The 23,816-nt window shown below is 59.6% G+C and overlaps 1 protein-coding gene across 10 annotated transcripts in view; it reads right to left on the minus strand.

Annotated features, from left to right (window-relative positions):
- CAMK2B (calcium/calmodulin dependent protein kinase II beta) overlaps nt 1–23,816 on the minus strand; it is a 139,732-nt gene that overhangs the window by 30,578 nt on the left and 85,338 nt on the right. For 6 of the 10 annotated variants that reach the window (XM_084615169.1, XM_084615172.1, XM_084615167.1 and 3 more), the window contains 9 exons: nt 23,319–23,421; nt 23,144–23,227; nt 21,697–21,791; nt 19,333–19,455; nt 17,040–17,123; nt 15,486–15,528; nt 12,844–12,918; nt 1,180–1,220; nt 691–762 (listed from right to left, as the gene is read on the minus strand). In XM_084615169.1, coding sequence (XP_084471295.1) covers nt 691–762; nt 1,180–1,220; nt 12,844–12,918; nt 15,486–15,528; nt 17,040–17,123; nt 19,333–19,455; nt 21,697–21,791; nt 23,144–23,227; nt 23,319–23,421 — 720 coding nt within the window. The remainder of the gene's footprint in view (nt 1–690; nt 763–1,179; nt 1,221–12,843; nt 12,919–15,485; nt 15,529–17,039; nt 17,124–19,332; nt 19,456–21,696; nt 21,792–23,143; nt 23,228–23,318; nt 23,422–23,816) is intronic. The other 4 variants (XM_084615175.1, XM_084615173.1, XM_084615174.1 and 1 more) reach the window with 2 other exon arrangements.

The following is a 23,816-nucleotide window of genomic DNA, read 5'->3' on the forward strand; positions in this document are numbered from 1 at the left end:
GGGGCTGGGCACGGTACTGGGCTCCACACATTTACCAAGGCCAGGCTGCTGTCTGCCCGTGGCCCTCTGGGCCAGCTGCCCGTGGACTGTTCTCGACTGTGACTCTGGTCCCCCGCGGGGTCTGCTCTGGGACTGGCACTCGTGGCACAGTCGGGCCAGGGATGGGGGCGGAAGGCAGGGCGCACATCAGGTGCCCATCCAGGTGGGGTAGGCCCTGGCACCTGCCAGTGGCTGGGCTTGTGATGCAGAGGGGCAGGAAGACCCCTCTGTTGTTTGTGAGCAGGAACACGCAGCCCTCCCCATCCGGCCGGGTTGCCGCAGTCACGTGGCAGGTCCCCAGCTCGGGCAGGGCAGCGTGGAAAGAAGGGGTCTGTGCCCAAGGAGGTGCTCGGAGCAGGGCTGGTCTCGGAGCCAGCCAATTCAGCCCCACTTGCCTGCACACTGCCCCTGCCCCAGCCGGACTGTGGGCTCAGCACCCTCTGAGCGCATGCGGGCAGCTGGTTCCGCACAGAGACAGTAGCCGGCGGACCCAGCCCGGAGCCATGCGCAGCAGCGTCCGCTCCCGGCCATGCAGAGCCCACGCCCAGCGCAGGAGGCTTTGGGGGGCACGCGAGTAGGGAGCGCCGCTCAATCCCCCCGAGCCGGCGGCTGGGAAAGCGGAGGGGGAGCAGGACCGATGGAGAGCCATACCAGTGCAGCTGGTGGGAGGGTTCCTTTCGGGCTGGTGACCCCAGCACCGCCTTTGCTGCTGTTTGTCTGTGGCTGCGAAGGAGAAACACACCCTGAAAGACAGGTCTGAGCTTCCAAAGCCCGCGCTCCATTCAGGTGGCCCACGGTCCCCCAGACCGTCCCAACCCTATGGGGCAAGCAGGGATCCCCTGCATTTTGTGGCCAGCCCGAGGCGGACATGAACAGGAAAGCCAAGGGTCTAGCGTGGATCCAGGGCTCCAGAGAAGGCCCAGATGTGGGTGGGACACAGGGAACTGGGGAACGGTCTACAGGAAAGCCCTCCTGGCCTGGGAAAGACCCCAGAGGTTCGAGTCGTGGCTCCGGGCCAGTGCACGGCGGGGCCCAGCTCGCCACGGCACTGGTCTGACAGGAGCCTGCACCGACGGAATCATTTCCCACCGGCCCCGGGATCTAAAACCGATCTCCCCGCAGCCCCGGCGCGCAGCTCACCTTGCCAACATCGACCTTCTTGTTCAGTAAGCTCTTAGCTGCTGCATGGGGAGGGAAAGGACAGGGTTAGTGGCGGTTCCCCCCTCGCCAGCACCCGCAGTGCTGCCTGCCCTTGAGGGGCGGAGAGAGGCCCCTTCAAACCCGAACCCTGATGGGTTACGCCCGAACACAGAAGGGGAGCGCGACCCCTTCCCCCAGACTTGCAGCCTCCTGCACCCGGGGAGCCCCCACCTTCGCCGCCTGGCTCGGGTGGAACACGAGATGGAGACCCCGCAAAGGTCGCGGCGGCCGTGGCAGCCGGCCCAGTTGGCGGCTGTTCCGTTCGTGCGAGGGCAGCGGGCCCTCGGTTTCCCAGCTCCGCGGAGCTGCCCCGGGCGCGGCCAGAGCCCACACCGGCAGAGCCGGGGGCAGGCTTTCCAGGGACAGTGCTCAGCTCTGTCAATGATGCCCCACCCTGGTCGCCCCAGAGAAACCCTCCAAACTTTCCTGAGTGGGGTTGCCGTAGGGCAGCCCTGGGGTCTCTGTTCTCTTCCCCAGGGACCCTGTCCTCACCGCCGGCCAGCAGGCTCCGCTAGAAACCCACTGACTCAGAACGTCTCCACCCAGCTGGACCTTTCACTAGCCCCTTCCCCGGTTCCTAAAGGCAGGCACTGGGCAGAGGGCACCAGCGGCCCCACCGCGTGGTCTCCCGCTGTTCGCCCTCTGCCCCAGTCTGAGCTACCCTCACCCCCAGGGCCCTTCTCCCCTGCTCTAACACCAGCCAGGCTCCGCGCTTCTCCGCCTCACCGCCAGTGAGCTGATAGCAGCGCGGTCCTTCCTCTGCCCCGACCCTTCCCATGCAGGATCATGCTCTCCGAGAGCCAGCCCCCCGCCACCGACTGCCCCTCCGGCTGGGAGCTGCCCAGCCACACGCCACGGGGCAGCGCGGCACCGAGGCACGCTCAGAACTTGGCACAATCCCGTTTCGCCCCTTGAGAGCGCTCCCCCCCCGACTGGTCTCACCATGCCCCCTCCAGGCAGGCCGGGGGGCGGGGGTGGGTCAGCCTGCGCTCCTAGAGGGGCACGTGGAGACACAGGGGTTAAGGTACTTTGCCAAACCTCCGCTGGGACTAGAACTCAGGGATGACGCCCAGCCCCTGCTCTAACCGCTACCCCGCACTGCCTGGGCTCCCAATCCCCTGAGTCTCACAGCCTTGGCATCCATGGCCCTCCCCAGCTGGGGCCCAAACTGCAGAAGCTCGCTCTCCAGGGAGCAACCCCTGGCCCCCGCTGTGCTCTGGGTCCCGTCTTCACTGCCCTGACCAGCTCTCCTGCCCTGGGGTCTCCGGCATGCTAGGCTCAGCGTCCTGCTTCCCCGCGGTTTCCTCTGGGCCGGGCCACCTGTTCTCAAGCACTCGCCCCCCCTTTGCTTTCTGTGTTTTCCTTACTCCTTGGGTCCGAATCTGCATTCAGAATAGCCAACACCTGTCCCATGTCAGCAACGTTGCAGCCCTGGCTGAGACACCAGGCGTTGGCAGAGACGTGGGAACCCAGGGCTGGATATGCCGGGGGTTGTGAGTCAGGAGTGAGAGGCACCAGCAGGGCTGTGCGGGGAGCCCAGAGCTGGGATAGCAGGGGGGTGCCATCAGGATTGAAGGCACCGGCAGAGCCAGGGATGGGGGATAAAAGGGGGCTGTGAGTTGGGATTGAGGGGCCCTGGCAGAGCTGGGGGGAGCCCAGGGCTGGGATGGCAGGGGCTGGGGGTCGGGAGAGAGGGGCCCTGGCAGAGCTGGGGGGAGCCCAAGGCTGGGCTGGCAGGGGGCTGTGGGCTGGGATTGAGGGGCACCGGCATAGCCAGGGGCGGGGGGCAGGACTGGGATAAAAGGGGGCTGTGGGTCGGGAGTGAGGAGCACTGACAGACCGGGGGGGAGCCCAGGGCTGGGCTGGCAGGGGGCTGTGGGCTGGGATTGAGGGGCACCGGCATAGCCAGGGGCGGGGGGCAGGACTGGGATAAAAGGGGGCTGTGGGTCGGGAGTGAGGGGCAACGACAGACCGGGGGGGAGCCCAGGGCTGGGCTGGCAGGGGGCTGTGGGCTGGGATTGAGGGGCACCGGCATAGCCAGGGGCGGGGGGCAGGACTGGGATAAAAGGGGGCTGTGGGTTGGGAGTGAGGGGCAACGACAGACCTGAGGAGAGCCCAGGGCTGGGATGGCAGGGGCTGGGGGTCGGGAGAGAGGGGCAACGACAGACCGGGGGGGAGCCCAGGGCTGGGATGGCAGGGGCTGGGGGTCGGGAGAGAGGGGCCCTGGCAGAGCTGGGGGGAGCCCAGGGCTGGGCTGGCAGGGGGCTGTGGGCTGGGATTGAGGGGCACCGGCATAGCCAGGGGCGGGGGGCAGGACTGGGATAAAAGGGGGCTGTGGGTCGGGAGTGAGGGACACTGGCAGAGCTGCGTGCGGTGAACCGAGGACTGAAACGGGGGGGCTGCCGGTGAAGACTGAGGTGCATTAGCAGAGCTGCGTGTGGGGACGGCGGGCACGCCGCCTGCCTCTATCTGCCGGCTTTTAACAGGGGCCGCCTGTCACTCATTTGCAGAAAGAAGCCCTCTCTGAACGCTACCCGACTAACGGCGCTCGCCCGACGGCCCGGGGACGAGGTGGAACGCAGGGAGCGCCCCACGGGCGGTCCCAGAGGGCTCCTCTGCCACCCGGCCCCCTGCCCCACGGCCACCTCTGCCTCCCGTCCCCTGGCCAGCTCTGAGGGGAGAACCCGGGGAAAAGTTTGCTTACCTGACAGAAATGTACAGAAGAGGAAAGCGAGAGAGACAGGCAGGTGAGAGGAGAGGGGGGCAGTGGGGGGCAGAGGAGAGAAGAGAACAAAAAGAGCTGTTGATTTAGGCAGAGAGCAAAGTTTCCGGGGACTCCAAGAGGGAAGTTACCACTCACACCTGGCCTGAGCACAGTCACACTGATGGGGGGGCGGGCGGGGGGGGGGGGCGAGGACAGTAGCCTTTTAAAATGCCATAGCAGTCAGAAAAGCGACAAGGCAGAACGAGACAGCTCTCCGCTCCCCGGATCGTGTCTCTCGGTGTCACCGAAGCCAAATTCTTTGTCATTCAAGCACATTGGCCATATTCCCCCCCAATGCCCCCTAATGTTGCCGCCTTCCCCGCCCCCGCCCCCGATCTGGGGTTTGAAGTGACCCTTGCTAGCATCTGGGGTTCACTTTGGCTTTGCCCCATGTAGCCAATTTCCAAACAGCTGGAAGGACCCCCCGACAGATCTAGCCTGGGTTGGCTTCCTGTCACTCTGCTGAGCCCAGGGTGCAAGGGGAGGTCCACGGGGAAGCATTTACGGGAAGGGCGGCCGTAACTACTACAGCCCTTCACTCTGCTGGCGCATCTGTAACAATGCGGGTTCCTGGGCGGCTTTCCAAGGGATGGGGTCAACGCTCCAGCGCTTAGAGTCGTTAGGGACGGGACAGCCCCCTATGAAAGCTTCGCTGTGGTGCAGCCAGGAGGTACCGGGATAAACACGGGGTGACATTCGCTGGCCTGTGCCGTGCAGATGAGCCTGGATGATCGTCACAGTCCTTTCTGGCCTTAACCAAGCTGAGCTCCTTCGGCCCTGGCAATAGAGGCTGAGATCCAAAGGTAGCGGGTAGCTTTACCGGTAACGGGGAAGCAGGGCAGAACCCAGCTTGCATTTCCATGGCTTCCTTGGTTCTGCAGCACGGATCCTGCGGGCGACAGCATGTCACCAGGCTGCACCCAGCCACGGAGGGCACCCAGCCAGCAAATCTGACCGGCTGTGACTCAGAAGGGAGCTGTTTTGGTGTCTTTGATAAAATGCCCCGTGCAAATACCTACACAATGCTGAAAAGGCTACAAGCTTGGCCTGTAGTCACTGTGATGAAGCGGGACTGTTCTTAATGTTTCCTCTGAATAGTGTGGGGGTGCCTCAGTTTCCCCTAGGCAGTTCTTAAGTATCTAGGGGGTGGGATAAGGGTGTGTGATTGTTGCAGAGCCCTAGAGGGCAGGTGTGTGCAGGGGTCTGGACACAGAGGATGGCCGACACCCTGTTTCCTGGCAACTGATGGCCTGGGCCCTTCCCCCCTGCAAGATGAGAGCTGAAGGGGTTGGAGAACAAAGGAATCAGGTGACCTCCTGGCCCGGGAAAGGGACAAAGCCCAGAGGAGGAGGGGCTGGAGGGAGTTTCAGTTTAGGGCTGGCTGTGTTTCAGTTTAGGGCTGTGTCCAGTTTTGGGCCCCACACTACAAGAAGGATGTGGATAAATTGGAGAGAGTCCAGCGAAGGGCAACAAAAATGATTAGGGGTCTGGAACACATGACTTAAGAGGAGAGGCTGAGGGAACTGGGATTGTTTAGTCTGCGGAAGAGAAGAATGAGGGGGGATTTGATAGCTGCTTTCAACTACCTGAGAGGTGGTTCCAGAGAGGATGGTTCTAGACTATTCTCAGTGGTGGAAGAGGACAGGACAAGAAGTAATGGTCTCAAGTTGCAGTGGAGGAGGTTTAGGTTGGATATTAGGAAAAACTTTTTCACTAGGAGGGTGGTGAAACACTGGAATGCGTTATCTAGGGAGGTGGTGGAATCTCCTTCCTTAGAAGTTTTTAAGGTCAGGCTTGACAAAGCCCTGGCTGGGATGATTTAACTGGGAATTGGTCCTGCTTTGAGCAGGGGGTTGGACTAGATGACCTCCTGAGGTCCCTTCCAACCCTGATATTCTATGATTCTATGGCAGACATGGTTGTCTGGCTCACTGCCCCCCAAAATGGACCCAGCTGAGAGGTCCTGTTCTCTGCACCTACAAGCTCTGTGTTAGACCGTGTTCCTGTCGTCTAATAAACCTTCTGTTTTACTGGCTGGCTGAGAGTCCCCTCTGACTGCAGAGTTGGGGGGCAGGACCCTCTGGCTTCCCCAGGACTCAGTATGGGCGGACTGGCTGTGGGAAGCACACGGAGGGGCAGAGGCTGCTGAATGCTCCGCGGTCAGACCCAGGAAGGTGGAAGCCGGGTGAGCTGTGTGTCCTGCAGACAGGCTGCTCCCAGAGAGGAGACTTCCCCAGAGTCCTGCCTGGCTTCATGGGGAGCAGTTCCAGAGCATTGCCCGGGGACGCCGTGTCAGTCATGCTCTATGCAATGGTCTATCTGGAGTAGCCCCAAGATCAGACGACGAGTTACTCCATTATTAGAAAGTGTCTCGTGGACTTGGGACATCTGTGCATTGCATGTGGGGGGCACAGGTCCCAGCTCTGGCTTGGGCAAAGCGTTCCTCGCATCTGGAGGGTGAAACGGTCGGTTCTGCTGCAAGCCAGCCCCGTCTGCTGGGCCTGACAACACAGCGAGCTCTGCACTTTCCAGCTGTGCTACTAAGGAGGGTCAATATCCCTCGCCGAGGGAGGAAGAGGGGCGGAGAAGTGACTTGCCCAAGCTCACCCAGCAAGTCAGTGCCAGAGCTGGCAACTGAACCCAAGAGTCCTGGCCCCCAGTCGATCGGCCCATCCCCTGGGTCACCCTGCCTCCCCAGAGCAAAACCACCAATCACACCCCCTGCCTTGTAAACCATCGCTCTTCCACATGACACAGAAGAGCAGCTCTTCCAGGGCTGGCCCATCCCCAGGGAGCTTCACCATGCAGAACCTTGCAAATCGGGAAGAGCAAGAGAGGCTGCCTTCACCCCTTTCAGCAGAGCCCTGCCTACCATGGCAGCACCCAGACAGGCGGTACCAGTAAGGGTGGCAATCCTGGTGCCCTCCTGCAGGGGGTAGCCGCCTGGCTGGGAAACGAGAGCATGGCGTGCGCTGGGAGGGAATCCAACCTCAGAGAGCATCTACGTGCCACTGGCCGTGGGCTCCCATCCCCGCGAAGGAGAAAGTTGGCCGTGCAAAGGGGACACGCTCGGATAATTTCTGACGAGTAATCCAGCCGGAAAGCAGGGGACGAGGTCTCCAAAGCCCAGCCTGAACCTGGGCTCTCCAAATCTAACTCCCAAGGTCACGCTTTGGCTAGCGGGCCACTGCCAGCAGAAATGCCTGTCCACAAGGTGCAAGCTGCTGGAGGCCCTGCACAGCATGTGTCGGGTGAGGGACCTGGTCTCATCACGTGAACTCACAGAGCCTGGCACAGCCCGACCTACCTATACGGCTGGCCCAGATGCCACAGTGACCATCTTGGGGGCTCATCCCCAGCAGCCATGGCGAGGGGAGATGGATGCCAGCAGACTGAGATTTCTCATGGCCCCCTGGGCGTGTCACTTTGCTATGGCTGGCTCCTAGACTGGCAGGGAGCCCAGCTGAGTGTAAAGTGAGAGATGGCAGCTTGGTTTCCCGAGGCTCTCGATTGGCAGAGGAGACAGCTTTGGGGAGGTGATGCATTCATTCCCCAAAGGAGGACGGTGCAGAACCGGAGAGGGCTTCACACCTTAAAGCCAGCAGGGAGAACCCAACACTCTGGGCTTATTCGTTACTAGAGACAATGGGAAGACTCTGGAGGGCTACAACCCTGGTGTGACGGGATCGGGTGCAGGAAGTGGCGAGACAAAGCCAGGCCTGTTGTTTATGGCCGAGGAGGCTGCTAACAAGGTGGGTGCTCCGGCAGAGATCTCTCGCCAGAGGGCAGGGGAACATCTGAACATCAATGACAAGAAGCCTTGCACATCGTGGGCGAGGCTTGTCTGGAGACAGAGAGGATGGAAGGAGACAAAGCAGGGAGTGGGGTAGAGATGAACCTCGCGGGCGGAGGGGCCAGAAGGCACTTGCAGCCACTCTCCATGTCCTGGAGGATGGTATGTAAGATGAGGAGCAAAGGGACCCTTGCTTAACCCATCAGAGCAACTGCCAGCCATGCCTACGAGGAGCCGGCGTCTGCAGGGGGAGCAGCACCAGGCAGGACAGCAATCGGGGGGTCACAGGTTGTGGATCCCCCTGGAGAAGAGAGGAACAGGGCATTCAGCACCAATTGCTTCCCATCAAGGCCTGGTCTAGGATCCCGGAGCTGGGAGCGGCCCCAAACTCGCTTCAGGCCCATGTTCCTGTGAAGTCTGGAGATCTACTATTCCGCCATGCCGAGCTAAGCAGCACCAGTCCCGCTCCAGGCCGAGGCCAGAAACCCCACCGCTCCCCTCGAGGTGTCCCAGCTCCATTTCTGCAGAGCTTGCTAGGACGCTGACGGTACCAGTCCTTCCCAAACTCCCGGGCCCCTCTCCGCAGCACAACACGGATTGTTTCCCCCCGTGGAAAACCTCGTGCGACTCGCTCACTTGTCCTCCTGGCTGCTGTACGAACAGCCCTGGCATGCTCAGCCCCGCTCTGGCCACCTGCTGCCGGCTCCATGGGGGCACAAGGGGCTGGAACGGTGTTGGTGTCAGAAGGGAAGAGACTCCAGAGAGGACGCAAGCAGGGCAGGAGAGTCGGGAGCTGCTCTGGTGTCAGCCATTGAGCCGTCGGAGCCTTTCTCTTCTCAGACTCGCCTTGTCAGAGCTGGCAGGGCAGCTCTCGGGGTCAGGAGAGTGACAGCAGCTTTCCACACCAAGCAAAATCTGTTTACGGGCAAGGGCCAGCAATTTAGATGCATCTCCGTTCAGGAGTCGCCCGGGTGTAACCGGATCAATTTTAAATGGATTTCATTACAGCCCCCTAATATAACCCCGCTGGGTGTCACCCTAAATGACCCCCGCTCACCGGCCTCTGCTTAGTCACAGGCGGTTCCCACGTGCCCCTCTGAGCCCTGCCATAGCCACACGAGGCAGGGTCTCTCGCCTTGCAAGCTTCCAGCCTCAAGTTCATTGTGAATCCCTGCGGACTAACATCTGCATGGAGATTCAGAGGCCTCTTCTTAAAGCAGATGCAGGTAATGCCAGCACCAGTCTGCTCTGAGGGGACAGGCTTACAACTGGTGCCGGACACAGTGGGACCCGTGCCCCTTCCACTGGATTTGTTGGCTGGATCCCGGCCGGAGTTTTGCACGGACATTAAGACAGGCTCGGGCGGGTCAGTTTCTGTCTCTACCATGCAGATCAGTCTCCTGCATGCAGGGTGGGCACCAGCGGACACAAAGCAAAGAGCCCCACCTCCCTTTTGGGTGGACAGATTAAACCGGACAAGGCTCTGGACCATGCACTTGGGTCACACAACCTCATGCGTCATTCACCAAGTTCAACCTCCAGGCAAGGCCAGGGGGAGGAGCGGGCGGGAGGCCGTGGCAAGCAGAGAGCCAGCATTCACAAGGAAGAACCTTTGGGATGGAGGTGGCACGGGGGGAGGAGGGGAAGCCTGTCTGAATGCTTGCAGACCCTCCATATGGATAAGCTCTCACTTATCCCCAGCTGTCTCCTTTCACTAGACTAGCCAGTCAGCCCAGCCACTTCCGGACAGCCCCGGGCACGCTCAGGTGTGTTTCCCCAACACCTCCTTTAACTCCGTGCTCCGGAGACAGGCGAGCTTCATGCAGAAACTTCATGCAGGAAGGCAAATTGGCCCATGTCAGAGCCCATCTCCAGGCCCCACACGTACCAAGAAAGGGCCCCAAACCCCTTTTAAACCCCATTTGGAAATGAATAGAGGGGAAATTTTCAAACGCCTCTGTTTAGGAGCCAAAACCCTATTGACTGGCAGTGACACGGACTCCCAGGCGTCTGCAGGGCTTCTGAAAATGAGAGTGAGGCTCCTAAATCACTTGGGTGCTTGGCCAATTTCATCTGAGCCCCATTTTCAGACGTGCCGAGTCCCACAGAAAGTCAGTGGGCTTCAGGCTCCCGCGGCCCAGAACCTCAAAGCCTAACATCCACTGCAATCAGTGGGAGACAGGCACCTATGTACCTTGGAGGATCTGGGCCCTAAGTGACTTAGGAGCCTTGTAGAGGTTACCCAGAGGCTCTGCTTCACCATGACTGGGGGGCGGGGCGGTACACCAGACTTACATCGCTACACTGGAGACATTCCCTGTGCTATAGCCCCACTGGGAACTTACCCCCCTGACTGCCAGGCAGGGGATGCCCCCAGACCCTGGCACGAGGGAGATCTCCTCTGAAAGGAACTTTCTTCAGCTCCAGTCTTTACGTTTTAATACAGCGCCACAAAGCAAACGTGTGCTCTTTGCTCTCCCCCCCCTTGCTCCCTGAAACGCTCCCCCAGTGACTCTCGCCCCGTGCGAGGGCCACCGTGGGTCTAGGCCCCGAAGACGTCTTCTGAAGATTGGGAGTGCGTCTGGGGGGCACCTCAGGCTGACCCTCTGCACAGGGTGAATGTCAGTCATGACGCGCACCCAGCACCTATCCGCTGTCTGCTCTCGGTACGAACCACACAATCGCCCACCAAAGTGGGATGGGCGACTCTGTCGCTGTGCCTGGGGGCGGTGCTTGCGATCCGCCTGCCTGCTCCCCGGGCTTTTTGGTCAAGCCACTCAGCTGAAGGGGCAGCTTCCTGTTTCGGCCCCTGTCTGTGGAAATCCCTCGCTGGGGGAGGAATCCCAATGCGGCAGCCGTGGCAAACCGACCGACGAATTCCAATCCCACGTCGGGAACAGAATCTCTGGGCGCGCTGGGAAAGCCAGCTGGGCCTTCGCTGCCCTGAGAAGCCATTGGTGCAGGATGCGAGGCCAACAGCCTGGAAGATGCAAGAGGGTCCGCAACTAGGCCTGACACTGGTTGCAGCTGGCATGCATGGCCCTCGCCTCTCCCTGCTCTAGGGACCGATCACAAGCGCCTAAAGGGGCCGGGGATGTCCGCACTGCGGTCAGGAGGTGGGACAGCAGCACGGGTAGGCATCCGCAAGCTGGCTTTAATCGAGCTAAAAACAGCCAGCGTAGCCACCCCAGTACAATCGTGCCCTGGGCTCTGTGCATGGCAGGAAAACAGCCAAGGGATTGGCTTGTTTCAAAGGGGAGACGCACAGCTGATTATGCTCCCAAACCAATCAGCCAGGACTGCAAAGGCTGGTATTTAAAATACAGAGTCCGGAGCCCATTTCCACCTTCCGTCCCCTGCCAAGCCCTGAGTTCAGGTTTTTACACCACCACCCCCGCCCCCGCCCGCCATGATTTCACCAGCAGCTGCTCCCTGCCCCTGTGTGCGAAAGGGACGGGCTTTAACTCCTGCCAAAGGGAACACAGAGCCCTGCGCTGAGCGCAGCATGACAGAGAGATGGAGGAGGATGTCACTGCCGCGTTGCTGGCTTTGATGAATGAATAAATCAGTAGGAGCTGGCTCTTAGACTACAGCCAGGAACCCACATGCCAGAGGGTGGGGAGGGTTTGGGTGCCCATTTTACTAATGGGGAAACTGAGGCACAGAGAGAGGTTTGCCTGATGTCATGAGGCGAAGCTACGGGTAAAATTTTCAAAAGGGCCAGGTTGTAAAAGGGATTGAGGCACCTCTCCGCATTTCTAGGGGCCTAAATACCTTTGCAAATCTGGCCCTGAGTCACTTAGGATGCTACGTCCCACTGGATTTCAATGAAAGTTAGCCTCCTCTCAAGGCCTAAGTCACTTCTGAGAATTGGACTCCAGCTCCTAAATCACTTAGGCCCAGATGAAGATTTTACTCAGATGCTGCTAAGTGAACTAGGCACTTTTGAAGCGGAGTCCCTCTACTCCCGACTTGCAGTGCCCGACTCTGACCACCAGGTGTCCCGCCTTGCACATAAATATTTCAGGGCTTTCGTCAACGCAGGGGGTTCCAAAGAGGCATTTCCCCCTCGGCCATGGGGGCAATGAAAGACCATGTGCCCTTACAACCCGCATGTACAAGGGTGCGGGCACAAAACCGGAGGCTGGCTTTTAAAGTGTGGCCAGGGCCCTGGGCTTCTCCCCCGTCGATCCTGGTCGCCATCTGAGCTATGATTCCCAGGGACGAGAGGCCCAATTTCAGTGACGTGGAATTTAAATAAGAACATGAGAATGGCCAGACTGGGTCAGCCCAATGGTCCACCTAGCCCAGTATCCTGTCTTCCGACAGCGGCCAGTGCCAGGTGCTTCAGAGGGAACGAATAAAACAGGGAAATTTACCGAGTGCTCTAACCCCTGTCATCCAGGCCCTGCTTCTGGCAGTCAGAGGTTTAAGGACATACAGACCATGGGGTTGTGTCCCTGACCACTGTGGCTAATAGCCATGGACAGCCCTATCCTTCAGGAACTTCTCTAATTCTTTTTTGAACCCAGTTACATTTTTGGCCTTCACAACATCCCCTGGCAAGGAGTTCCCCAGGTTGACTGCGTTGTGTGACAAAGTACTTCCTTCTGTTTGTTTTAAACCGGCTGCCTACTAATGTCATCGGGTGATCTCTGGTTCTGGTGGTAGGAGAAGGAGTAAATAACACTTCCTTATTCACTTTCTCCCCCATTCAAGATTTTACAGACCTCTATCATAGACAGTCCCAGCTTTTTACTCACTCCTCATACAGAAGCCGTTCCAGACCCCTACACATTTTCCAATTCCACTTTGTAATCCTCTTTTCCCCTGGACCTTTTAAAATCACTGCTGGAATAAACCGGAGCTTCCTCCAGTGCCCGGCGCCCTTCCTCAGAGCAGACCCAGCTGCGTTTGCCCCCGGTTCTGGGCGCTGGTTGGGGATGCGGTGTTAATGATGGATGAAGTTGCATGCACTCAGATTTCCGGGGGGAGGGGGGGAGAGAAGAGGGGGGAAGCGGGGAGGGTCCCTTCAGGACACGTCTACCTTGTTCCACCAACCCCATGGTGGCACCGGAGGCAGCTGCAGACATTGTGGCGGGAGCGGTGGTCTGTCTGCCGACTGTCAGCACCAGGGTAGGAAACGGAGGGACAAGGAGAGCGGTCGGGGTGGGGGGGAGAGAGACAGAGAAAGACAGAGAGAGGGAGCGAGACAGACGGAGGGCGGGAGAGAGAGGGAAAGAAACGAGACAAAGGAAGCAGAAAAAAAGATTAGAGTTAAAGTTTAGATGGAGAGGCAAGATTGCTGGTAGCTGAGCCCCTGTTCCACATACCCCACGGGGCGACCGGTCTAGAGCCATGGCTGGGGACACGTCCCCCCCGCAATGCCCGGGGGCAGGGGGCCCTGCATGGAGACACTGGAGCTAGCTTTCAACCTCCCCCCTCGCCAGATTTCCGAGCCCAGCCCGAATGGCTACACTGCAATTGTATTGCCCGGCAAGCCTGGCAGCTGACACGGGCCAGCCATGGGTGTTCAACTGCAGCAGAGACAGACCCTCTGTGCCCAGCGGGGAAGCTGCTCCCGGAGGTGGTATGGAGGGTCGGCCACACAGCAGCAGCCCCCCACCCTGCCAGGCCCTGTTAGGGTCGCTGAGACGTCAGGGAACATCCCAGCCAAGGAGCCGCAACCCCGTGCCGTGTGGCATGGATGGGAGAAGGGATTCTCGCACAAGACACCAACTCTGAGATCCTGAGGGATGCACGGGGCAGGGCACTGGAGCCCCATGCCCATAGGTTGCCCCCCCAGCCCAGTGGGGGCTTTGAATCCCTGAGATACCATCAATGGGTGCTTATCTCTTAGCCTTTCTTGTCCCACTTGCTAAGTGACGCTTGGCCATGACCCTGGAAAGCTGAATTCTCGGCCTGGGTGCTGCAGAGTTAAGCCACGGCCCCTCGGAAGAGAAACCAAAATGTCCTGCTTGAGGGATCTACTCAGCTGCCCCCTGCCTTGTTCCCTTTAAGGATGTAGATGTTTCTCCTCACTCCGCTAGACAGGGGCAGTAGCAGGGGCCCGAGGCAGTCGGTTTCAGCTGATACTGGGTGCCAACCGAGGAAGGAAAGACCAGGAGGGAAGGGTACGCATTAGAGCAGCATTCCCAGGGACATCCAGCGGGCAGGGGCATGCCCCTTCCCCACCAGCCCCCTCCCCTGGAGCACTCTGCTGGCAGGATATTTGGGAGGTGAGGATCCGCTGTGCCATGAAATTGACAAAAACGGGATTGCAATGGCTGAAAGAGACACAGATCCATCCACCTCTCCCCTGAAACATACCCGGGCACGTCTGCATTTCTACAGGCGCCCGGCAGCATCCCGATTAGACGCCTCCACTGTTTGGTGTGCAAGGCAGCTCCATGCAAATGTTAACAGTGGGCTCTAGAGGGACTTCTTTAGCGCAGACCTGCCCAGGGCACAATGGGTTTCTGCATTGGGCACCTGTGTACCGAGGCTAGCCAGGCACAGGTGACATGAGCTCTGTAGTTCTCAGCTCTATACCCAATTCCCCACATCACCAAACCGGCACCGCTCAGGAGAAGATGTTGCCCTCTAAGGCCGAGGTTAGCTGGCCAGGAACGGCAGCTGCGTGGACTGCGTCCGGCTCTAAGCCGCGCTGGGAACTCTTCAGCACAGGTCGACACTACCGATTTCACAGCTCTGCCGGTCAGGGTGTAAGAGCAGCGATTCCCTGACTGGCAGAGCAGCCCTGGTGCCGATGCAGTGGTATCGGCAAAGCTGTGTTTTTGCCAGCATCGCTTGGTTCGCCTGGGGCCTGCAGCGACCCCATGCCATGTCTTCGGGGACCACACTGTAGCGAGTTTATGGAGCGCTGTGGGAGAGGGATTGTATGCCACTCCAGGGAGGGAGGTTACCATGGCTCCTCCGGGAACCCAAACCAGTGTGTGTGTGTGTGTGTGGGGGGGTATTAGGGTCAACCAGGTTGTAAACACCTCCAGAGACCCACGAAGAAGGGGCTTTGGGAGTAAAAAGGGTGTATTTAAACTAACGCAGGGCCTTCTTTCCGATACGGCACACAGACAGGACCTTCTGTCCAAGGGGGGCCCCAATCCTTGCAGGAAGGTTGGAAAGATGGGCCCCGCCCCACCCCCCCCCCCCAGACCGATGGAGGATGCTTCGTGTGTGGTTAAATTGTATTGTTTTTCTAGGTTCTCTCTGCGATGCTTTTGCCTTAAGAACAAAGGGGCTTGCTTGGAAAGCACGGGGCGGTCACCTGTGATGGCTGGCCACAGCCCGTTCACAGCCCTCGGAGAGAACAGGGCCGGCCGGTAGGCACGCTGCCTCGGTCGCATATCACAGTGGAAGGCAGGGAGCCGGGGGAGCCTTAAAACCCCCGCTCACCAGAGTCCCGGCTCAGAGACAGGTGACGTCCGAGACCCGCCAGGGCCCGCGCGGAGGTCGGGACACAGGGGGGGATGGTGCCAGAACGGTTCGCGGAACTGGTACAAGCCCAGCTCTGCCGCTCTGGCTGTGCCTTTCTGGTGTGGAATCCCGGCGGCGCGCGCCTCCCGCGAACGTGGCCTTGGTCCCGACGGGGGCTGAGGTCACTCTCGCACCTCGGGGGCAAGCACTGGGATGCGCGGCTCTTTGCAGCGCGAAGCCAAGCCGAGCTCTTACCCGAAAAGTTCCTCGTGGCCAGCATGGTGGTGAGAATCGCCCCCTGGAAGAGAAGAGCCAGGGGTTGGTATAGCACAGTGCTGGAGACCATGGTGGGACAGGCAGCTGGCCTGAGCGGGGCCAGGACGCCGATCACCTGGGCGCTGCCCCCTGGACGCACGAGGAGGGGTGTGGCCAAGTGGGGAAGTGTACCTAGCGCACGGGGATGCTGGGTTTGCTGGTCTGCTCCGCCGTGGCCTACCGTGGGCAAGCCCCGTGAGCTTCTTGAGCCCCGGCTTCCCACCCGTGACGCGGGGCTGACGCCCTGGCCCCCCTCGCAGCAGAGCCCGGGATGGTGGGAAGTCACGCCAGTCCCGAGGCGCTCAGGGCGTGGCTCCCCGGAGCACATCCTGCGAGGCTGGGGGTAACTCCCTGCCAATGTGCTGCCCCGGCCGGAATCTGCTGCACATCCGCCCGTGGGACTCCACTGGCCGCAGCACGGCCCCCCCTCCTCCCAGAGCACAGCCGGCCTTGGCTCCTTGCTCCCCTCAGATCCTCCCCTGACTCTTCCCTCTCTCCTCCGTGGGGGGCCGACGCTCCAGAACCCCTGAGGTTCTGACGCGTGGCACTGGCCTGTAAGGGACACGGCGGGGTCTGGAGACCCTGGGTGAAATCCTGGCCCCTCTGGCCCCATGGGGATTTTCTCACTTAGCAGCAGGAGCTGGGGGGGCCGCGGGACACAGGAGGGGTACAGGCACAGTTCCCATGGGTCCTGCCACACGACGGTCATCAGACCTTCCTCCCGCTTGGCTACTTCACAGAATGGCCCATGGTCCTGGGACTCTCCTGCGTATCCTTCCGCTCATAAAGCCAGGCCATGAGTCCCGCTGGGCGTTATACCCCCTAGAGAAACCAGCCCTCGCCAGCTACCACCCTGTCCCCTCTAGCCGCCTGCCAGGGGGCACCAAACCTGGCACCTTTGCATCTTAAAGCATGAGCCAGTCCGGCCTGAGCTAACAGATCCACCTCTGTTAAGCAGGCCCGTCCACCTGTACAGGCGGGGGCTACACGAGCTGGAACCCCCCCAGACACTGGGCTCTCCGGGGGCAATGGACTTACCCTGCCATTGCAGTGTGCACTCCACGGACAACGTGCGAAGCAGGCGGGGCCATTCCACTCCCCCAGGACGGGCAGGCGCAAGGGAAGGGCTAGGAGCTGGGGGAAAGGTAGCCAGTCCCCCGCTGGGAGGGGACCAATTCTCCAGCTGCTAGCACCGGGAGAGGACTTGCAGGGCTCCAAGCTCTGTGGTGCGGCCAGGCTCACGGCCCAGGCTGGGCACGAACCCACTGGCACAGGAATTCTCATTGCAGGGGAGACGCCGGGGCATGCTATGCCCTGGATGTGCCATGCTAACGAGGCAGGCAGCCTCTGCTCCTTTCTGGGGCTGTTGGCTGAGCAGCAGAGATCGTGGGGCCCCCGGGGCAGTGGGGACCTCAGCCCCAGCCCGACCCCACCGTGTCTGTTTGCCGTGGCTCTCAGGAGAGTCCGGCCCGAGGGCTCCGCAGGGGCATTTACCTTGAGCTTTCTCCTGGCGTTGAACTTTTTCAGACACTCTACGGTCTCCTGCCTGTGCATCATAGAGGCCACGGTGGAGCGTTGCTGAAGGAGAGAAGGTGGGGGCGAGAAATCAGTTTCTTCTGCCTCGGCACCAGAAAACGAGTGTGGTCAGGGGAGGGAATGGGATGGGGGGCTGGAGAAACGGCTCAGCCAGCAGGGTCCTGCCCCACCCAGATATGCCCCTAGTGCCCCCAGAGGCCTGGTCCTGGCTTGGGACCACAGGTGCCTCAACACTGCCGATATGGCAGGCCACCAGCACTGGGCACCCCGGATCCTGTCCCACCAGATCAGTGACAAAGCTCCAAGGGTCTGTCTACGCTGCACACTAAGCCCGAGTGGGACTCAGGTTTGAGCCCGACTCCCGCTTTTGTCCACACACAAATCAGCCTGACTTGGACCAGCGAGCACTCAGGGCCGGGATCCTAGGACCAAACCCTACTCACTGTCATTTGGCAGTGTGGCCACTCCTGCACAAGCTTGGAAACACAAGCCCGGGTCTCCCAGACCCAGAGTTACAATGCAGCACAGACAGACCCTCGGGGTACATCTACGTGGCGATAAAAAAACCCCAAGGCACCGAGTCTCAGCTCGGGTCAGCTGCCTCAGGCTTGCAGGGCTTGGGCTGCCGGGCTATCAAATTGCAGTGTAGACATTCTGGGAGCCTCCCTGATGTTGCTCTCCATATGTTTTATGGAAATATGTTTATGAGTGTGAATATGATGTAACTGGAATATGCTTCATGCGAAAGGTCTCTTGTAAGGCATCATTACGAAGTTTAGGATCTACTGAGTGCGTTCATCCCATTTGTTTGCCTGTATTATTTCTATGTCTGGAGTTAGGAGAATACGAGATAAACTTGTATCACTGATGTTAACATATTAAATGGAAGCCATTAAGGGTGCTTCAGAATCAGTGACCTGTAAATGGCTCTGTTTACTTGTAAGCCTGCCTGTGTACCTACTGGCCAGTGGGTAATGAACTCTCACAGGGACATGTGAACATGTCACATGATTCTGGAATCCACCTTTAACCTGGTGCTTTTCCATTTAGAAGAAGGGTGGGGATCCAGAGAGACAAAGGATTCCAGCCTTGTGCCAAAGCTATAAAAGGGGGTGGAACCGAACAAAGGGGGCTGCCAGTCATGAGAAACCCCCTCGTTACCACCTGAGCTGGAAGTAACAAGGACTGTACCAGGGGAAAGGATTGGGCCCAGACTATGAAGGAGTCTAGTCTGTGAAAGAAGCTTATTGGAACACCTCTGAGGGTGAGATTTATCTTTATTCAGTTTTTTAAATGTATTACGCTTAGACTTGCGTGTTTTGTTTTATTTTGCTTGGTAACTTACTTTGTTCTGGCTGTTATTACTTGGAGCCACTTAAACCCTACTTTTTATACTTAATAAACTCACTTATTTGGAGCAAATAGCTGTGCATATCTCTCTATCAGTGTTATAGAGGGTGGACAATTTATCAGTTTACCCTGTATAAGCTTTATACAGAGTAAAACAGATTTATTTGGGGTTTGGATCCTATTGGGAGCTGGGTGTCTGGGTGCTGGAGACAGGAATACTTGCTGAGCTGTTTTCAGTTAAGTCTGCATCTTTGGGGGCGTGGTTCAGACCCTGGGTCTGTGTTGCAGCAGGCTAGTATGTCTGGCTCAACAAGGCAGGGTTCTGGAGGCCCAAACTGGCAGAGAAAACTTGCTCAGATGTAATCTCAGCATATCAGGTGACAGTCCCAAGGGGAGTCTCTGTGACTGAACCATCACACTCCCATTGCGGGATCTCTGAACCCGGGCTCCAGCCCGAGCCCAAATGTCTACACTGCAATGTTATAGCCCTGCAGCCTGAGCCCCATGTCCCCAGTCCGGGCTGGGCTGGGGGTCTTCCATCGCAACAGACATACCCTGAGTGAGCAAGCTGGCCCCAGAGCTCAGAGTGCTGCCGGGGGAACATCTGCTCACTCGGTGATGGGGAAACAACGGGCTGGACATTCTTGCGGGTGGCTGAGATGAACCGGCCAAGGTTCTGATGAGCCCGTTGACAGCTGCCGTTCACTGGGGACGATGCTGGTCCCAAAGCCCCTGAGCTATGGCCTAACCCGAGCTGGCGCCATCGGCATGGCCTGGCCAGCCCCTCTCGCCATCCCCCCAACACCAAGCTAGAGGGGCGTGGCCCCAGAGAAGAGGTAAAGCAAGGGAGAACCCAGCAGCCCCATTCCCTGGCTGTGTCCGGGGCAGCAGTGACACTTACGCAGACCCATGGGTGTTTCAGGGCTTCATGGGCTGTGATTCTTTTGGCCGGGTTGATGGTTAACATCTGGTTGATGAGGTTTTTGGCTTCGGGGGTGACTGTGTCCCACTCGGGAGAAGGGAACTGCAGACAAGAAACAAGGGCCAGGAAGGTTAAATGCAGGGGATCGCAGTTGTCGGGGGCGGGGAGCTGGCCGCTTGCAGCCAAGGCACCAGCAACCCCCCAGGAACCCAAAGGCAGCCCAAAGCCAGCGCCAGAGTCTGCCCAGATCCCGCTGCCCGGCTGATGCTGCCCGCACCCTTATCACATCTGCTCCAAGGTGAGTGGTACCTGCATTCTGCCCTGGCACAGCAGCGGGCTGGAAGCTCTGTGGCCGATCCAGGGCGACTGCAAACCCAGACTTGATTTCCTGCCTTGAACCTTTCATTCCCACCCTTGCTGCCGCCCCTTTGCCTCGACAGTTATTTCTGGTTAAACGCCTTGTTCCCTGCGTTTTCATTGTCTCACAGACGCTGGTGCTGGCCACATGGGGCGGGTCTGCAGGCTTTGTGGGTGTGAGGAAGCTGGAGGTTCTGGCTGCTGGAGAGGGGGCAGCAGGGGTTTCTGCCCCCGGGGAGTGTGCAGGATTGTGGGATAAGCACATTGCCTGGATGTTGCCGCTGGTAGACGGGCAGTGAACTGTATGGACGTGCGTTGTTAGGTTTCAGAGTTAATGGAGAGACTGAGCGCAATGGGGGCTGTTCACACCTCTTGTTGCAGGCTGTCGCTGCACTGTTCCATTCAGGCTGTGCTCTGGAGGGTCCCCCCGCAAGCCACAGGCTTGCTAAGGGAAATCGGTTTAAAGCTGGGATTCGGGAGCGAGAGGGGGAGCCTGCGGCCAGTTCAGACGCTGTACAATCCGGAGGACCCCGCTCGTATTCCATACAAACAAGAGGGGAGAGGAGGTGCCCCGGCAGCGGGGACAAAAACGAGCAGAGACTGTTCCCCAGGGCCCCGGTCATTCTGTCCCCGCCAGCAGACCCCAAGTGCGTGCAGAAGAGGCCAAGCGTACAGGGGTGAGGAAAGCACCAGCAAAGGGGGGGAAGAGAGGGAGGGGAGAGGCTGCCGAATTCCACCAAGCTATTGGGAGCGGAGAGATACCCACTGGACCTGCGCTCTGGGCAGCTGCAGGAGCGCGGCTCGCATGGGGCGTCCGGATGCTCCCGGGTCCCTCTGTGCTGCCACGTGCGTGGAGAATGAGTCGTGCCAAGGCAGGAATCTCGGCCAGGTCCCTGTGCCGCTGCCCTGCCCAGTGTCTGCAAGGGAGCCAGGAGGGCGGGTTACCATACTGGTCAGAGTGCCCCACGGCAGGTGCTGGCCTGCCACGGGGATTGTGCAGACAGCCGGGCTTCTGTTGGGCTGCGGCCGGCTCCCTGAGCCTGGGACCGAGGGCAGGAGGGCCTGGGAGTGGGGACGGGATGGAGCTCTCTGTGTGTGGTTCCTGTGGACCCCGCGTGGCAGCATCGGGCACACGGCTCCGGGCTCAAGGAACCGCAGGATCCACAGCACACGCGACCCTGCAGCACGGCTGGTGGGCCACAGCCCCTCCCAGGCAAAGAACTGAGCCCCCCGCTCTGCTTGGTCTCTGGGTGTAATGGAAAACGGCTTCCCCGAGCCTCCCAGCCCCGACAGTAACAGAACGGCTTTCCGGCGAAGGGGGGTCGGTTCCAGCTTGAGAAGATGGACCTGCACTGGCCCTGCTCCTTGGGCAGGAAATGATGCCCGCCTGCGCCAGCATAAGATCCCCCCAGTCCAGCCCGTGGCACAGACAGGCCCTGCCACGGGGCCTGATCCCGACCGGCTAACACAATCCTAAACCCACTGGCCCCGTCTACACTGGGAACAAGTCCTCTTGGAGTCCTGCTAGTCAACACGGTTTCAAACACATCCTATCCCCGCAGGCTGGGCACGTCCAGTGAGCGCCAACCTGCATTAGCCCCGTGTTCACACCCAGGGCTCTCTGGGAGGCTGTCTACATGGCGGGGGAGCGGCTCCATATGCATCGTGGACAGGGCCCGGGCAACTGCACCGAGATAGGGGCAAGCCGTGGGGGATGCGTGGGCTGTGGGAGGAGGCTGGCTGGACACAGCCTTGTCGGCCCCCTGAGGAGGAGGAGGGACGTGTCCTACCCTGGAAGGGCTGAGCACAGGCCTACGGCTGGGGGGACACCAGCGATTCGAGGTCCGGCAGCCGGTGAGGCAAATGAGAAGCCAGAGGGGCAGGCTGACACGCCGGAGACGAAGCCGGTGGCGTACGGGACTCCTGGCCCGTGGCAGTGGGTCCCCGTCGCAGTGCTCTGGGACCTGGGGGCAGGGAGGTACTCACGTCGTAGGCACCAGCCTTGATCTGTTGGTACAGTTTGTGCTGGTCCTCGTCCCAGAACGGCGGGTAACCAACTAGCAGGATGTAAAGGATCACACCTGGGGAGAGGGGTGGGAGAGCAAAGAGTCAGCGCGGGGGCCTAGGCCTGGACTTAGGCAGGGATATGGGGGTTTCTGCTCAGCCTGCTGCCAGCATGCATCTCCCGGGGAACCCCCGTCTCTGCCAGACCCACTCCCTCTCTCCTGCCTTAATGCAACGTGGCTTTAAATTTCCAGCACTGACCTGCTGCTGGTTACCCACCACCCTAGCACACCCTACTTGCGGCAGGGAAGGAGCACAGGCCTGGCACTGAGCAGGTGCCCAGCAAAGTGCCCGGATGCCAGGGGGCCACCACGGGATGGGAGTGAGAGCCTGCAGCAAGGGGGTTAGACCTGACCAGGGCCCGATTGCTATCTCTGCCTCCAGTACCCCCTTGCTGACATCTGTCTATGCCTCTAGATCTCCTCTCCCTGGAGGACGAGGAGGGGTCTGGGGCTAGCAAAGGCTCCAGGGAGAGGATGAGCCATGGGGCAGAGACAGCTTTTAGCGTTCGTTATCAGGTACGGGTTAGGGACTAGGATCCAAACTGCCCACTGGGGGATTTGGGCTGGCTGGTTCATGCAGCATCTTGGACACAGAGTTCAATAAACAGCAACGTTCTGGGCTCCATGCGGGCGGGAATGGAACACCAATGGCAGTTAGGCACCTAACCTGCTTAAAAAACCCACTCGGTGCCTTTTCTGTGTCTTTGGGTGCCTAAACACCTTGGGCAATCTGGCCTTAAGTGATTTGCCAGAGAGAGACTGACAGTGGTGAGACTTGAACCCATGTCTCCCAAGCCAGCACCCTAACCAATAGGCCAGCCCACCACCGGTCTGTGAACACTGACCGTCACAAAGAACTGAAGGCAGCCCAGAGGCAGGGAGGAGGAGACTTGGCAGATCCCTGACCCTGAGCCATTGATAAGCTGGACAGAGGGCAGAGAAGAGCCTCAAGAATGATTAAAGGATTAGAACACCTGCCTTCCAGTGAGAGACTCACAGTGCTCAATCTATTTAGCTTAATACTGAGAAGGTTAAGGGGGGCCGTGATCCCAGTCTGCCAGTACCTACGTGAGAGCAGAGGAAGGTCAAACACAACCCAATGGCAGGAAGGTGAAGCTAGAAATAAGGTGCCAATGTTTAACGCGGAAGGTAATTAACCAGGGGACAATTTCCCAAGGATCTTGGTGGATTCTCCATCACTGACAATTTTGAAATCACGACTAGATGTTTTTCTACATCTGGCCTAGTTCAAACAGGGATCCCGGCAGGGCAGGCCGGGTGTATTCGGGACGCCAGATTAGACGACCACAGTGGTTCCCACTGGCCTTCCCGTCTATGAGTTTATGTCTCTCGGCGCCGGCCCTTACCACATGCCCAGATATCCACGGGTTTGCCATAGGCTTCTTTGCGCAGCACTTCAGGCGAGAGGTAACCGGGGGTGCCGGCGAAGCCTGGGGAGAAAAAACAGAGCACAGACCGCGTTGGCACGGCTGTCCTGGACAGTCGGGGCAGGCTGGGGGGAGAGGGGGCTCTGCCACTCACCAAACCAAGCCTGCTGATCCCCCTGCACCTCGATGGCCAGGCCGAAATCCGCCAGCTTCACCGCCGCGCCTTTGCACTTGCTGGCCAGGAGCAGGTTCTCGGGCTGTCGTGCGGAGCCGTCAGGCACAGGGCGCCGTGGGACCAGGCACGTGGTTGGAGGGGGGCAGAGAAGGCGGGAGGGGGGAGAAAACAAAACAGAAGAACAACACCAGACGGTTTGCAGAATCAGGTGAGACACGTGCGAGCCTGACCAGCGATAAGGCTGTTGGTGCGTCCCCACAGCCCGACTGGCTCGGCTGGTACCTTCCAGCCCCTGTGCTCTCTCGGCTGATGGGCTGGGATCCAGACTGATGCCCACCCCCAGCTCCCCTTCCCTACACCCACTGCCATTACGGGGGGGCAGAAACCCAGCTCTGGCTTTGGGATTATTCCAGGCCAGTACAGCCTCCAGCTTCCTGACCCATGGGCAAGTGCTGGCCTGTGTTGCTGTGCCCATCT

Source organism: Lepidochelys olivacea (assembly GCF_965140295.1).
Source record: "Lepidochelys olivacea isolate rLepOli2 genome assembly, chromosome: 26".
In the NCBI taxonomy this organism is placed as follows: domain Eukaryota; kingdom Metazoa; phylum Chordata; order Testudines; family Cheloniidae; genus Lepidochelys; species Lepidochelys olivacea.